The sequence below is a fragment of the Microtus oregoni genome, unplaced genomic scaffold, assembly GCF_018167655.1.
Source record: "Microtus oregoni isolate MIOR12 unplaced genomic scaffold, Mior012 000020F_ref0000438, whole genome shotgun sequence".
NCBI lineage: Eukaryota > Metazoa > Chordata > Mammalia > Rodentia > Cricetidae > Microtus > Microtus oregoni.
Window position 1 is genome coordinate 22,115,244 of NW_024543079.1, and position 13,886 is coordinate 22,129,129.

Here is a 13,886-nt window from a genome sequence, read left to right on the forward strand (position 1 = left end):
CACATGATTTCTGCCTACTTCATTTCAAAATGGATTGTTTATATTAAAGGAGGGTCTGCAGCATCTAAAGATCTGCTTATCAGAGTAAGGGAAAAAACATAATGCTTCTAGTAATCTCTTTGCCTTAAAGAGGCAGGTGTGGTGTTGCATACTTGTAATCCCAGTGGTTGGGAGCATGGGGGCAAAAGGATTGTCTTGAGTTCAAGGCAGCCTAAGCTACATATTGAAACCCTGCCTCAAAATCAGGACCAAAACAAAACTGAAAGAACACAAAGGGGAAAAAAATCCTTAGGACAGGAGTTAAGAAATCTCACTTTGTGAGAATTGAGAGACTTTAAAATCTGTATTCAATTTTCTTTTATTTATTATGCTTTCAAAATTGTATTAAATTACCCCATATAATTCGTGGGTTCATGTGTTGTACTGATTTAAACTCAGGTTGTGGTCACCTTGCCCTCTACCATGAGGGCCTTCCCACAGCTGCCTTTCATCTCTTGGGCCGATTCCTTCCACCTATGTTGCCTTTGGAGGATGATAGACTGAGTTGTGTGCAATCATACAGGAACAGAACCTTTGTACTTGTGTTTTCCATTTGCCCTGAGATTGTAGGTATTGTTACTGACTTGCTTGTAGCAAAAAAATATTTGAGAATGGAAAAAAAAACCAAACATATTTTGGCATGTTCCTAAGTGGGAGTCCTATCTCTCAAGCACTGTGGGGGCTGAATAGTTTGTCAGGGGTCAGGAGGTGGTGGCATACTGAGTGCCATTCCTGTCTGTCCTCAGGTTCTGCACTGCTGTGTCTGTGGCTCAAGCACATACACACAGCAAAGTCACTACACTTTGACCTTGGCTGACTTGTCATCCACGGATTATGACCCCTTCCTGCCTCTGGCAAATGTGAGGAACTCCGAGCCAGTCCAGTACCACTCATCAGCAGACCTGGGGAACCTGCTCACTGTGGAAGATGGTGCGTATGTCTACAAAAATACAATTTTATGAGCATAAGAGATAAGATTGTAGTCTGGTCTGTTCTTGTGTTTTGGGTTTGTTTTTTTTTTTTTTGTTTTTTTTTAAAATCTGCTTGTTGAAGACCCAGCTTATAGGGTCTCTGATGGCAAACCTTCCCAGTTTCTTCTTTTTTCCTGTTGTTTCTCCCACTGACTTTTTCATCCATCCTTATTTAAATGGTTTTGTATTTCTGAAAACTCTTGTCTCATACCTTTGGAATGCAAAAAAAAAAAAAAAAACAGGCTCGTTTTTCTATCCCCAAGAAGTTTTACATCTGTTGGGGGAGACAGTATGACACTGGGCTAATAGCATCTTTAGGACTGCCCATAGGGAAGAATTAAGCTAGACAGAGCAGGGAGGACAGGCTTGGAAGGAGCTCATAGAGTATTCCAGAGCAGAAGTCCCTCATGAAGAAAGCTGGGAGCTTTCTTATCCCACTTGGGATGTGTTTCTGTGGCAGACAAGTCTGTGCTCAGATTGATCAGTGTTAATAACTACTTAAAATAGAAGGAAGCGGGGCGTCAGGAGGTGAAAGGTAAAGCTTTGTATTTCCTCTAGGAATTTAGGGGCAAGAAGATACTTGGGATCCTTTCCTTTTTAATAGTTAGTGGAAGCCCTGAGCTGACTTTGTCACTAGTTGAATCCCGATCATCTTTAGTTCTTAGTGAACAAAAAAAAAAGTGAACTTAGCTGAAGTGTGGCAGGAGGAGAGGCCAGTGGTCCACAGATGCTCCTTTTCCTGACCTCAGTACCAGACCCATTTGGGGTTTTATTCGAAGTGTCATCATGCCATAGTTTGATACAGCTTGAAGACATTCTCCCATTGTAGAATTCAAATCTTCACAAAATACAAACCAAAAGCACAGCCTCTGTGAGCAAAAGCAGAGGGAAGTTGGTTTTCCAACTGATATTGTCTGCTTGGCCTTTGTCATCTTGTACCTTTATCGTTAGTTTTATGCCTGTCCTGCTGTCATGACAACGGCGTGTTTCACATTATGAACTGTGAACTCCCAGCTGGTTTCATGTGGGTCTCTGGGGCAGTAACATTTCATAGCTGGAGCATTAAATTTCTTTGTAGTGTAGAACTCTTATATATATTTCTCTCAGGTTGTGGGAAAAAAATTGAAGTTTAGGAAAAGACATAAATGACCACTTGTGTGACACTTTATTTTCCACTATTCAGAATAGATTTCATGTACATAGAAAAAATTGATAAGAAATCCAAAAAAATCAAGGTGATCTTGTTCTCACTCATTGCTCAGAATTTCCCAAATTTCAGAGATTTCTTTCTTTCTAGGGTTTTTATATAGAATAAAACAATATGTTATATGTAAACTGGTTGGGTAATGTCTAACACTAAAGGTATTGTATATTTATTTTTATAGTTGTATATTTATTATAAAGTTATATATTAATGTTGATTTATGTGCTAATATTTGATTGTTTACATTGTTATTTTAGAAGCCTAATACTCTTTGCTCAAATTATAAACCTTAATTTAAATATTTAGACCTTTTCCATAAAATTTTAAAACTTTCATTTTCACTTGTTATCAAATTGATGCATCCCGTTTGATGCATTTGGCACATTGAAATTTCCTCAACTACCCTCAGCCTGACGCACTCATTTCCCTTTCTAGCTACAACCTTAGTGTGTCTGCCTTTCCACTCCACCTCCTTCTGTAAAGCCCTGCTGCTCAGGCTATGCTCAGAGTTTCACATACTGTTTAAGTTTTATAAATCAGTTGCTCATGGATACTAAATCATCAAACACAAATTTAGTTAAGTTCTCCTAAGTGCCTCCATGATTTATGAATATGACAAATTCTCTTAAATATTTTAAGTGCCCTAATAACAAAACATAAATTGTCACAATGATTATTAAACAAATTTCTTCCAATCTTTAAACATGGCCCTGAGGTTTATTAATGTCCTTCTTAGGTCTTCCTTCACCCAACAGAGGGGTGCCGCAGTAGCCTCTCCAGCCAACTCTCTGGTCCCAACTGCCCCTCCAACCTGGTTTTTACCCTCATCTCAGCCCCCGAACCTTTAACTGTTTAACATGGGGATGCTTCTCTTCTGCTCATTTCTTTATCTGCAGACTTTTTAAAGTCCCTTTCAGAGTGACAGCTTCATGTAAGTTGGTCCTTTAGCAGTCTGTTTCAGTTATCTTCTTAATTTAATAATTTAAGTAGAATTAGTGTCAAAATGAAAAAAAAAACCAGTCTTACAGCTAAAAATCGAACATTCAGCTAGATGTAATGTTTAATCATTTTTAATCCCAGCAGAGGCAAGTGGATCTCTATGAGTTCCAGGCCAGCCAATGCTACACAGTGACACCCTTTCTCCCAAAACAAACTAGCCAAAAAATCAGAATCAAACATTGAAACTATTGACAGAAATCTCATGGTGGCCCCACTATCTGCTCACATTTTCTTCCTGCTGTTCACAGAGAAGAAGAGAAGAAGTGTGGAATTGATCCCCCTTACCGCACGAATGGTGATGGCCCACCTAGTGAACCACCTAGGCCACTATCCACTGAGTGGGGGCCCTGCCATGCTGCACAGCCTGGTCAGTGAGAACCATGACAATGCCCACGTGGAAGGTGCTGAGCTATCCTCGGAGGTGTTCAGGAGCCCAAACCTGCAGCTCTTCGTATTTAATGATAGCACCCTTATCTCCTACCTTCAGACACCTGCAGAAGGACCAGATGGAGGGACTTCAGGGGCTTCCCTTTCAGATGTAAGAGTCATTGTGAGGGATATCTCAGGCAAGTACTCTTGGGATGGCAAGGTTTTATATGGACCTCTGGAAGGCTGCTTGGCACCCAGTGGAAGGAATCCCTCATTTCCAGTTTCTGGTTGGCATCAACACACGTGCGGACCTCAGAAAGATTTGTCTCACAGTGAGGAGGGAGATGACGCGCTTGATAAATTACTTGAAAGCATTGGCCATACAAGCCCTGAATGCCTTTTACCATCACAACTCAATCTAAATGAGCCTTCCCCACCCCCATGTGGGATGAACTGTGACCAAGAGAAGGAAATCATTGAGGTCATCCTGCGCCAGAGCATACAGGAAGATGAGTATGTTCAGAGGTGTAACTCTAATTCTGCAGTGAAGGTCACCAGCCAAAGGCAGCCCTCCCCAGTGGAGCCGCGAGGACCCTTTTATTTCTGCAGGTTGTTGCTTGATGACCTGGGAATGAATTCCTGGGACAGAAGGTAACAGTGCTCTGAATGTTCTATCATTATTGCTATGTGAGGGTTCTTCTTTATATCAGTTTGAAGTTAAAAAATAAGAAATAGAAGTTTTTTTTTAATCAGATTTCAATATTTACAGATTATTTTTAGCTACTGGATTAGAGCTAAAAATAAAACTGAATGTACTATACTGGTATACAGTTTGAGTCCCAAATGCCTGTCAGTCCTTTGAAAGCACATGAAGCATTGTTTTGCTTCCTGTGACCCTGACCACTACTATTTCCATTTTATACAAGATACAAATGGACTGCAAAGGTGAGTGAGCCACTGTCTAGCCACAGGATTGATGAGGGTGTGAACTGGATGCACCTCAGACAAAGGACAGAGTGGCACAGGAAGCCAAGAGGAGCAGTTTGATCCAATGGGCAGTGTGGACGGTGCTGAGACCTCAGAGAAGAGAGTGGGGTTGAGCTGAACCTGATCGTGAAGTGGAGTTTTGAAGATAGGATAGGGAAAAGATTCCCAGAGCTGACATTGAGAATAGACACAAGCACACGCACACAAGGGACATCCTGCTGACTGAAGAGCTTTCCAGTGTCACTAAAAGGCAATGGGTTCTAGTGCAATTGTTAATGTCTCTCCATACTCAAGGATATTGGAGCTCATTTTGAAGACTTGTGAATTAGTTACTTTTCTTTTGCTGTGATAAAACACTATGAGCAAGACATCTTATAAAAGAAAGAGTTTATTTTGGGCATATGGTTCCAGATGCTTAGGGTCCATAATGGCAGGAACAGCAGGTGGCAGACATGACAGCTGAACAACAGCTGAGAACACATATCTAATGTCACTTGACTTTTGAAATCTCAATATCTGCTCCCAGTGGCATACTTCCTCCAGCAAGGCCACATCTCCTAAACTTACCTAAACAAGCCCACCTACTGGGAAACCCATTTCAAATGTCTCATTCAAACTACATTATCTACCACAGTTTTTCAGTGAATGAGATATTAGATGGATGGATGATGGCCGTCTTAGTTACAATTACTATTCTGTGAAGAGAGACCATGGCCATGGCAACTCTTATAAAGGAAAGCATTTAATTCGAGCTGGCTTACAGGTTCAGAGGTTTTAGTCCATTGTTGTCATAATGGGAAGCATGATGGCCCACAAGTAGACATGGTGCTGGAGAGGTAGCTGAGAGTCCTACATCTAGATCCTCAGGCAGCAGGAAATGAGAGACACTGGGCCTGGCTTGAGCTTCTAAACTTCAAAGCCCACCCCCAGTTACACACTTGCTTCAACAAGCCCACACCTACCCCAACAAGGACACACCTCTTCATAGTGCCATTCCCTATGAGCCTATGGGGGCCATTCCTATTCAAATTACCATAATGGCTATGTTTGTTATTGGGTTAGAAAGTAGCGAAGCTGGTCTATGGTCACATGGATCTCTTCTTCCATACTTTTTTTTTTCTTTGTAGAAAGAATTTTCATTTGTTGAAGAAAAATTCAAAATTATTGCGAGAGCTAAAGAATCTGGATTCACGTCAGTGGTATGTGAAAGTATACTAAAATATCTTTCCCTGTCTGTCTTTGTGAGCTCATAGTATCAAATATGGTTTCAGGGAAGAAGGTACCTACAGAGACACCCAGAATATTTCTGTAGCCCAGGATCTGCTGATGTTGACTTGACTAAACATTGGCATTTTATTTTGTTTTGTTTTGTTTTTGAGACAGTGACTCTTCTAAGTTTCCCAGTCTGATCTTCAACATACTCTGGTAGCCCAGGTGGACTTTGAACATGTAATCCTCCTGCCTCAGCCTCCAAGTAGCTGGGATAGTAGGCTTTCTTTAATATAAAAACAAAAACCTCCCATATCTTGTTCTCTTTTAACTTTATGACCCCTTTTTCATTCATTGTTCCTGGTGTGTGTGTACGTGTGTGTGCACGCATGCACGTGAGTGTGTGTGTGTGTGTGTTCTCAGATCAAGTTCTTCTCACAGTATTTTATTCACTACATTTTTCTTTCGTGTGTGTGTGTGTGTGTATACATACATGTATGCATGCAACCTACTGAGTCTACTTGTTGTTGTTTATATGTATTTGTGTTTAAAGGTGACCATTTTGAAGTGATTTCTACAGTGGCTGTACTGTATATTCCCACCAACAATGAATAAGTCACCCCCAACCCTGACATCTTACCCTGCATTTATTTTCTTGATGATAGCCATTGTGACCAAGGTGAGGTAGAATCTTAAGGCAGTTTTAATTGATATTTCTGCATCTAAAGATACTTAACTTATTTAGAGGCCAATTGGATTTCTTCTTTTAAGAACTACCCTGTTGATTAAACTATTTGTTGATTTGGGACTTGATGTTTAATAGTTCTTTACATATTCTTTTTTTTAGACCCTGTATGACTTCAGCTGTAAAAGTTTGTTTTTTCTCATTCTGTAGCTCTCTCTTTAGGGTGGTGATTTTTTTTCCCTCACTGTGCAAAAACCTTTTGATTTTGTATAATCCCATTTGCTAGTAGTTCTTGGAATTATTTCCTCTGCTATTAGAAAATCCCTGTCTATTCTTTTGTCTTGAACTATTGGCAACTTCAATCTAAAATGTAGTCTTTAGTCCATCCTGAATTAATTTTTTTATAGGGTGAGAGATGGGGATCTAATTTCATTTTTCTACATATTAAATAGACTGTTTTTTTCTCCCTTGTGTGTGTTTGGCATCATTGTCAAAAATTAAATGGTTGCAACTAAATGGGTTTATTTTGGGTTCTCATCCATCAACCTGCATGTTTTTGTGTCAGTGCCATGCTGTTTTCTAAGCATGAATTTCACCATCATTTGTGTTCAAGTGGATTTCTTGTGGTTTTATTGTTTATTCGTAAGTAAATGCTTGACTTGTGTCACTATTATTTGCATATCAGGTTTATAATTGTGATATTTTGTCGGTGGTTTTAATTCTTGAACCTAGGTATGACAATAGCAACTAGTAAACTCCACCTGAGATTGGAAAAGCATATGTTTGCATGCACATGTGTGCATGCGCACATACACAAACACACACACTTACCTTTAAGAGGACTTAATGAAGAAATATCTTTGTCACAACACAAATGACACAATCTAGGGGTCTTGATTGGTTCATTTTCTCTGTTAGTTAAAGAATTAAAAAAGCAGGAAAAATCTGAAGCACAACAGGGGTTAGCAGAGAAATCTCAAGCACTGCAGACAAAAATCAGCAGTTGAAGAAAACCATTCATTGGAGGTAAGGAAACACACACGTGCACCAAACACACAGAGAATGCACAGAGAAAAAGACCCTGCAAAATAGAGGGTGCACATGGAAGCTGAAAACCCAGTATCTTCTTGAGGTCTTGGGGTTTTAAAGCCTCGAGTTTTCTTCCCTACTTTAGGGCTGGGAATTTGAAGGTAGACAGGATGGTTGATTGGTCCACAACTGTTGTGTGGCATGTCCTGATCCAACCTTGAACTTGTTGAGCCAGCCCATCAGTAATGGGCCTGATGGGAGGCAGCTGCCAGGCTTTTGTCTCAAGTTAGGAGGTTGAGGAAGAAGCTGACCATCTTAGACATGCATTATCTTTGTTAACTTGCTTCTCTCTCTGCCTACCAAGTGTGTCTCCTTCCTGGTCTCTCTCCAAGGACTCAGCGGATAGAATCATAGTAAGCTTACTTATAGTTATATATCCTTTCGCTCCTTGAGAAGCATTTAGAATAAGATACATTAATTTATATGGGTCATTATGCAGGAATCATAAGGCTACAGTTTTTTTATTCTACTCTCTCATGTATCTTTTTTGTCACTCATGGATTCTTAGAGCCATACAATGTTGAAGTATGTACTTTTATGTTTTCTGAGTATCGGGAATGTGCCTGGGTGGCTGTAGTGAGCCTGACTCCACCTGCAGAAGGCTGATGTGAGGTGCTTACCTCCTGGTAACACTAGTGCTCTGCGAGTGGTAAGCATTTTAGTATCAAGAAATAAAATCCAAAGAAAAGAAAATATGCAAGTTTAAATGACTCATTTGTGGTTGTAACTGAAGAAAGAATTACATCCTTGGGGCAGATCCTGCAACTCCATTGGTACTTTAAATGTTTTCATTTCTTGATTCAAGGAAAACTTAATTTGAATTTCAAAAATGTTTAAAAGTGCTTTAGACCCTGCCATTTCTCTGTTCAGTCTTTCTCTCCTTGCTTTCTCCAGGACAGAGACTGGGCCCTCTGGAAATTCCATGTGGGATTTCTGCAGGGCTCAGGCACTTGTTTCACTCACTCTCATCTTTCGATGTTAAACAAACATTCATTTGGACCCCGAGCCCAGCTTTCCAGCATATGCTGAATTATTCCCTGCTTCTCCAGTGCTAAGTGAATGCACTGGTATCTTGTAATTGTAGCCAATTTGTTGAATGTTAATGCACTCTAGTTGCATGAGGTGCAGTTGAATTAGCTCCCTGGGGTGCTGTTGCAGTAAAATATGGCTTTGGGTAGCTGATTGGCAGTCTTCTGCCCTTTGATTAACCTTCACTTAAAACCCTAACTCTTGGACTTAGGTTGTCTTAGCCTCTAAATGCACATCAGTTCATTTTATGGGAAAGGGCATTTTTCAAGATTGCCTTTTAAAAACCTGAACTAAGTCTGGCGGCTTTTTACCTATGAGAAATCTAGCCTGTGCTATAGATTGGTCTGATGCTAAGCAAACATTGTCCTTCAACTTTCAGGACCTTTCTATTTACTCCCGGTATCAATTTATATTTATATTTATAGCACTGTTGTGCGGGAACAGTGCGTTCTTCGCATGTTTTGAGAAAAAAATAGTCTTGCAGCTAGGTTCTTTATACTATGTGTGATGGCTGGACATACAAAATCACTGTGGTCTTTCTTGCCACTGTGTAGTGAAGGAAATGGTAAAGACATGTTTTCCTTTGTTTGGTTTTTAAAACCTGACAACACAAGAAAATGGAACTATTCTGGTCTGTTCCTAATAAGAAAAAAAAATTCATTCTACTGAGGAAAGCGTGTTGTTGATTTTATGTATGTGTGTTCCTGAATTACCTGCTCCTTCATGTACTGGTTGTGCAGCTTGTAGATATGAAGTGCTGTTGATGTTGTAATTACCATTTCAAAAGCCTGGCACTAATAAGGCCAGGCACAGTGTCTGCATCTTAGCAGACTCTCTGCAGTGCTAATATTTTGGAGGATGTGAAATTTGATGAATGTTTACAACTAAAGGTCACCTTTCCTCACACCCACATCAGTCAGTCCTTCATTTGAGCTTAGCCCTCTGTGCTCCTACACCGAGTAAATGAGCACTCAAGGACCCAGGATGGAAAAATCCTGGGCTTTAAGGATAAAACACTGATGTATTTCAGATAAGCCTGAGGTTGTTTTTTTTGTATGGCAAGTTTATAGAACAGAGAAAATTTGAATGCTAAGGACGTTTACGTATGTAGAGAGAGGGTTTCAGGAAGAAATCAAGTGACTGTGCTTTTGTTCTTTCTGAAACAGCCTTTTAGATAAAGGTTAGGATGTCTGCTACCATCATCTAAGGTGCCAGATTATTACACCTCCTGTGATTAGCCAATCTTTCTGCTCTTTCTGTATTTTCTGATTCTTCTTCACATATATTTATTCCATGAGAGTGATGGGGGGGATGACTAGATAGCGAATAAATAGGAGAAAATGTTCCTCCTCCTGTGATTTATGTAACTTTTTAGTTGAGCTTCAATTAGCCTGTTTAATAAGAAGAAAAATAACCATGAAGAAGGAAATATTTGAGGATTTGTTAAAATATGGAGTCCAGATCTACCAATTTGAATGTCTAATCATATTACAGTGTTGAGATATTAAGCAATTAGACAATAGAAACATTTCCGTATTGTTGAAGCACTTGATGCTTTTTCCTATGCAGTTTTTCATGATGTAATGCAAATGTGAGAAGGGTGGGGCTGCCCAGAAGTGGAGATGTACTTCTGTTACCACTGAAGCTATGACAGAATAAAGCTCATGGACAAAGGTGCTGTCCAGTGAGTGGTTCTTTATTAAGCTTCCTTCATCTGTACAACAGCTGAGCTTTTATCTCCAAACCATCACCAAATTGCTTGATAGAGCATCAGTTATTTTGATACTTTACCATATCATTTGTAGAAACTGGCAATTACATATTCAGATATACTGACTAATATCTGGTCAGTTTAACAGAGACTTAGCTGAGCCTGTACTATGCATCAATTATTATACTGGACGTGAAGAAAAAAAGAAAGATGAACAAACAGGTCTCCTTTCTTCAAAGTGCATATTATGTTTATATGATTTAACAGGAAACTGCCACCAGTCTATCATGGAGCAAGCAAAAGAAGAGATTATATCTCCAAAACAATCTTCCCAGAAGAACTGTCCAGTACATTCGGTGCCCTCAGAATAGAACACATCCTTTCACAAAGAAAATACCCAAATAATGTTGCCATTCTCATAAAGTCTTAGCATGTCTCATTGCTCCTGTCTTGAAACTACCCGTATCCTTTCGTCAAAGTAGAGCAAATGAAATGTAGGTAGATACCTAGTTATGATACGTGTCTACTGGAAATGCTTTAGAACAGTGGTTCTCAACCTTTCTAATGCTGTGATTCTTTAATACAGTTTCTCATGTTGTGGTGACCCCCCCCCACCGTAAAACTATTTTGTTGCTACTTCATAACTGTAATTTTGCTACTGTTATGAATCGGACTGTAAATATCTAATATGCAGGATATCTGATATGCAACACCTATGAAAGGGTCATTTGATCCCAGAGGGATCATGACCCACAGGTTGAGAACCATTGCTTTAGAAGCTACTGTTCTTTACCAATATGGGAAGAACCTGGTGGATGATGAGCTCTGATATCTGCTGTTTTTGTGTCTCTATGTCTGAGTTGTGGTCTCCTGCTTCATTAACCTTTGTCTCCTTTCAACCACCTCTGCAGTCACCTTCAAATAGTGACTGACCCCTTGTGAGGGCCATTAGGAATCATGCTGGCAATAACAGTAATATAAGCGTACATACATATACATATAATTATTAATTCTAACTCCTTTAAATTTGAACATTTATAGCCGTGAGACACACAAGATAGCAGTGTTTTACATTGCTGAAGGTCAAGAAGACAAGTGTTCCATCTTAGCCAATGAAAGAGGAAGCCAAGCCTATGAAGACTTTGTTGCTGGTCTTGGATGGGAGGTAATTAACTTCATTCATTGTGTGGTTGCTGACTATCAGTATGTAAAACAGACCTGAGTTGTGTATGTTCTTAGGTGTATTTTTACATTCAGATGTAGTATGCATAGAGTTCCTGAAGAATGTATTGACCTTAAAATTTAAAATCTTTTGGCTTATTTTCAGTAGTCTATCTATCTGTGGACTTATGCTTCTTCTTAATAGCTTTTCATTTGCTTTGCATCAGAACTAAATAGTCACATGGGCTGAGCTAGCCATGGGTGGCAGTTTATGGCAAAAGTAGACAAATGTGGCCACAACTAAAAAAGAGAACAAATCTAACAGCATGATGTAATAAGAGTTACACGAATGTAGTGTCTCTTTCAAATGTATTCCACTGCACCTTAACCTCTTCACTTATTGAAAACACTTGACGGTGTCTCTTTATCTTAGGTCTATGTAGAGAGAACAAACACAGTACTATTTGTGGTTGCAGGTAACTGCTGAAAGTGTTACAAGCCCCCACATGCAGACACATGCAGACATGGACATACCCTAGACATGAGGGGGAGAAATTAGAGAAATGTACACTGAAGGTCAAGGGGAGGGCTGAGGGGTTTTTGGTGGTTTGGGTTTTGTGTCTGTATATGCTCCAGCACATGCTGGGAACCAAAACCAGGCCTTGCACGTGCCAGGCAAGCACTGTCCTGCTGGGACAGACAGTCCTTAAATTTTCATAGTGGTTTTCATGTGAATAGGGTTGCAGACCAGTTTCATTTTTGCTGTTCTTCATTTCTTTCTTTAAATTTTTAATTTTATATAAATTATATTTATTTGTATTCAGAAGGAAATATATTAAAATGAAAACAGTTTATGTTTTCAACTCATTCCTGCCTAATGAATAGAATAGCTCCCATCTGACCCTCGCCTTTTGCTCTGTGACCTTCATCAGGTGGATCTCTCAACCCACTGTGGGTTCATGGGTGGTCTTCAGCGCAACGGCAGCACAGGACAGACAGCCCCTTACTATGCTACCTCAACTGTGGAAGTCATTTTCCACGTTTCCACTCGGATGCCATCAGATTCAGATGATTCACTCACCAAAAAGGTAAGGCAGCTCCTTGGGGACAGCAGCTCCCTGCACTCATGTGCAGTCGGGGCTCTCTGGGTTTGGATGGTGACCAAGCCTGAGCACACACTGAGGCTGCTTTCCCCAGGCCTCAAAGTCAGGGTCACTCTTCCTCCAGCCATAGTTGTGTTGGATCTAAAAGGTCAACTTAGCAACACCTTAAACCCTGAACTGAAGGAGAAATGTACCCCAAAAATCAAGGGGAGGGCTGAGGAGTTTTTTGGTGGTTTGGGTTTATGTCTGTATGTCCTCCTGCACATGCTGGGGACCAAAGCCGCAAGCACTGTCCTGCTGGAACAGACAGTCCTTAAATTTTCATAGTGGTTTTCATGTGAATAGGGTGGCAGACCAGTTTCATTTTTGCTGTTCTTCATTCCTTTCTTTAAATTTTTAATTTTGTATAAATTGTATTTATTTGAAATCAGAAGGAAATATATTCAGAAGAAGGGTTTGCTGGGTGGCTACTTTGGCTCTTCCTCCACGTCAGTTACCTGAGAGAAAATAGTTTTACCTCAGATTGGCAAATGCCACAGCACATAGTGGCCTTTATGACAGAAGTGCTGGGAAATCTCTGGGAAGGCATCCTCCCCACCCCCCAGTGTTGCTAGAGTAAGCTACTAGATTTTGACAAAGTGACCTGCAGGTGTGTTGCTGCCCAGATGTCCCACCTTAGCTGCTTCTCCTTTGTTCTTCATCACCTTTCACCCTATGGGTGGTTTCTGCTGAAGTTCAAAGGAAAACCTTATGCCCCCAGAGGAACTCCCCAGCCTGCAGAGTGTTTACTTGAGGGGCCCTATTTTTTTGTTGAGGAACTCATTAATGGGATAAAACTGTAGTCTGGTAAGGAAACCACTCCTGTAGGTTTCTAGGTGAGAGGGGCATCCTAGAGCTATGGTGATGTATGCTGACCCTGTGGGCTAGTAGGTGACAGAGTCTACATTCCCACTTCACACCCGCTCTCCTACAACAGTGCAAATGTAAGGAACTGAGGGCAGTGCCTCAAGTGCTGCCTGAGGCTGTACACTGGCAGTTTGGCTATATGGTTGGAACTAGGGCCAGACAGATCTAGGCTCAAATGTGCGTCTCACCACCAGCTTGTACCTCAGTTTTTCATGTATTAAATAAGACTGAAAATGGAGTCATGGCACCATACTGTTGAGTCAAGTGAGATGGTGCTTGAAAAACTGCTTAGTGTGATACCTAGTAGGCATTCTCTGGCCATCGCCCTTGTCATCGTCCAGTGGTGTAATTGGTTCTTTTTCTCTGCCCCATTAGCCACATGATTGATACTAGCTCATGGACCCAACTGTATCTGCTTCATTTC

General features: G+C 40.4%; 1 protein-coding gene across 3 annotated transcripts in view; it reads left to right on the plus strand.

The window, feature by feature from the left end:
* Ralgapa2 (Ral GTPase activating protein catalytic subunit alpha 2) overlaps positions 1–13,886 on the plus strand; it is a 273,816-nt gene that overhangs the window by 171,572 nt on the left and 88,358 nt on the right. For all 3 annotated transcript variants that reach the window (XM_041670313.1, XM_041670314.1, XM_041670315.1), the window contains 5 exons: positions 786–969; positions 3,462–4,233; positions 5,697–5,768; positions 11,334–11,457; positions 12,386–12,541. In XM_041670313.1, the coding sequence (XP_041526247.1) occupies positions 786–969; positions 3,462–4,233; positions 5,697–5,768; positions 11,334–11,457; positions 12,386–12,541 (1,308 nt within the window). The remainder of the gene's footprint in view (positions 1–785; positions 970–3,461; positions 4,234–5,696; positions 5,769–11,333; positions 11,458–12,385; positions 12,542–13,886) is intronic.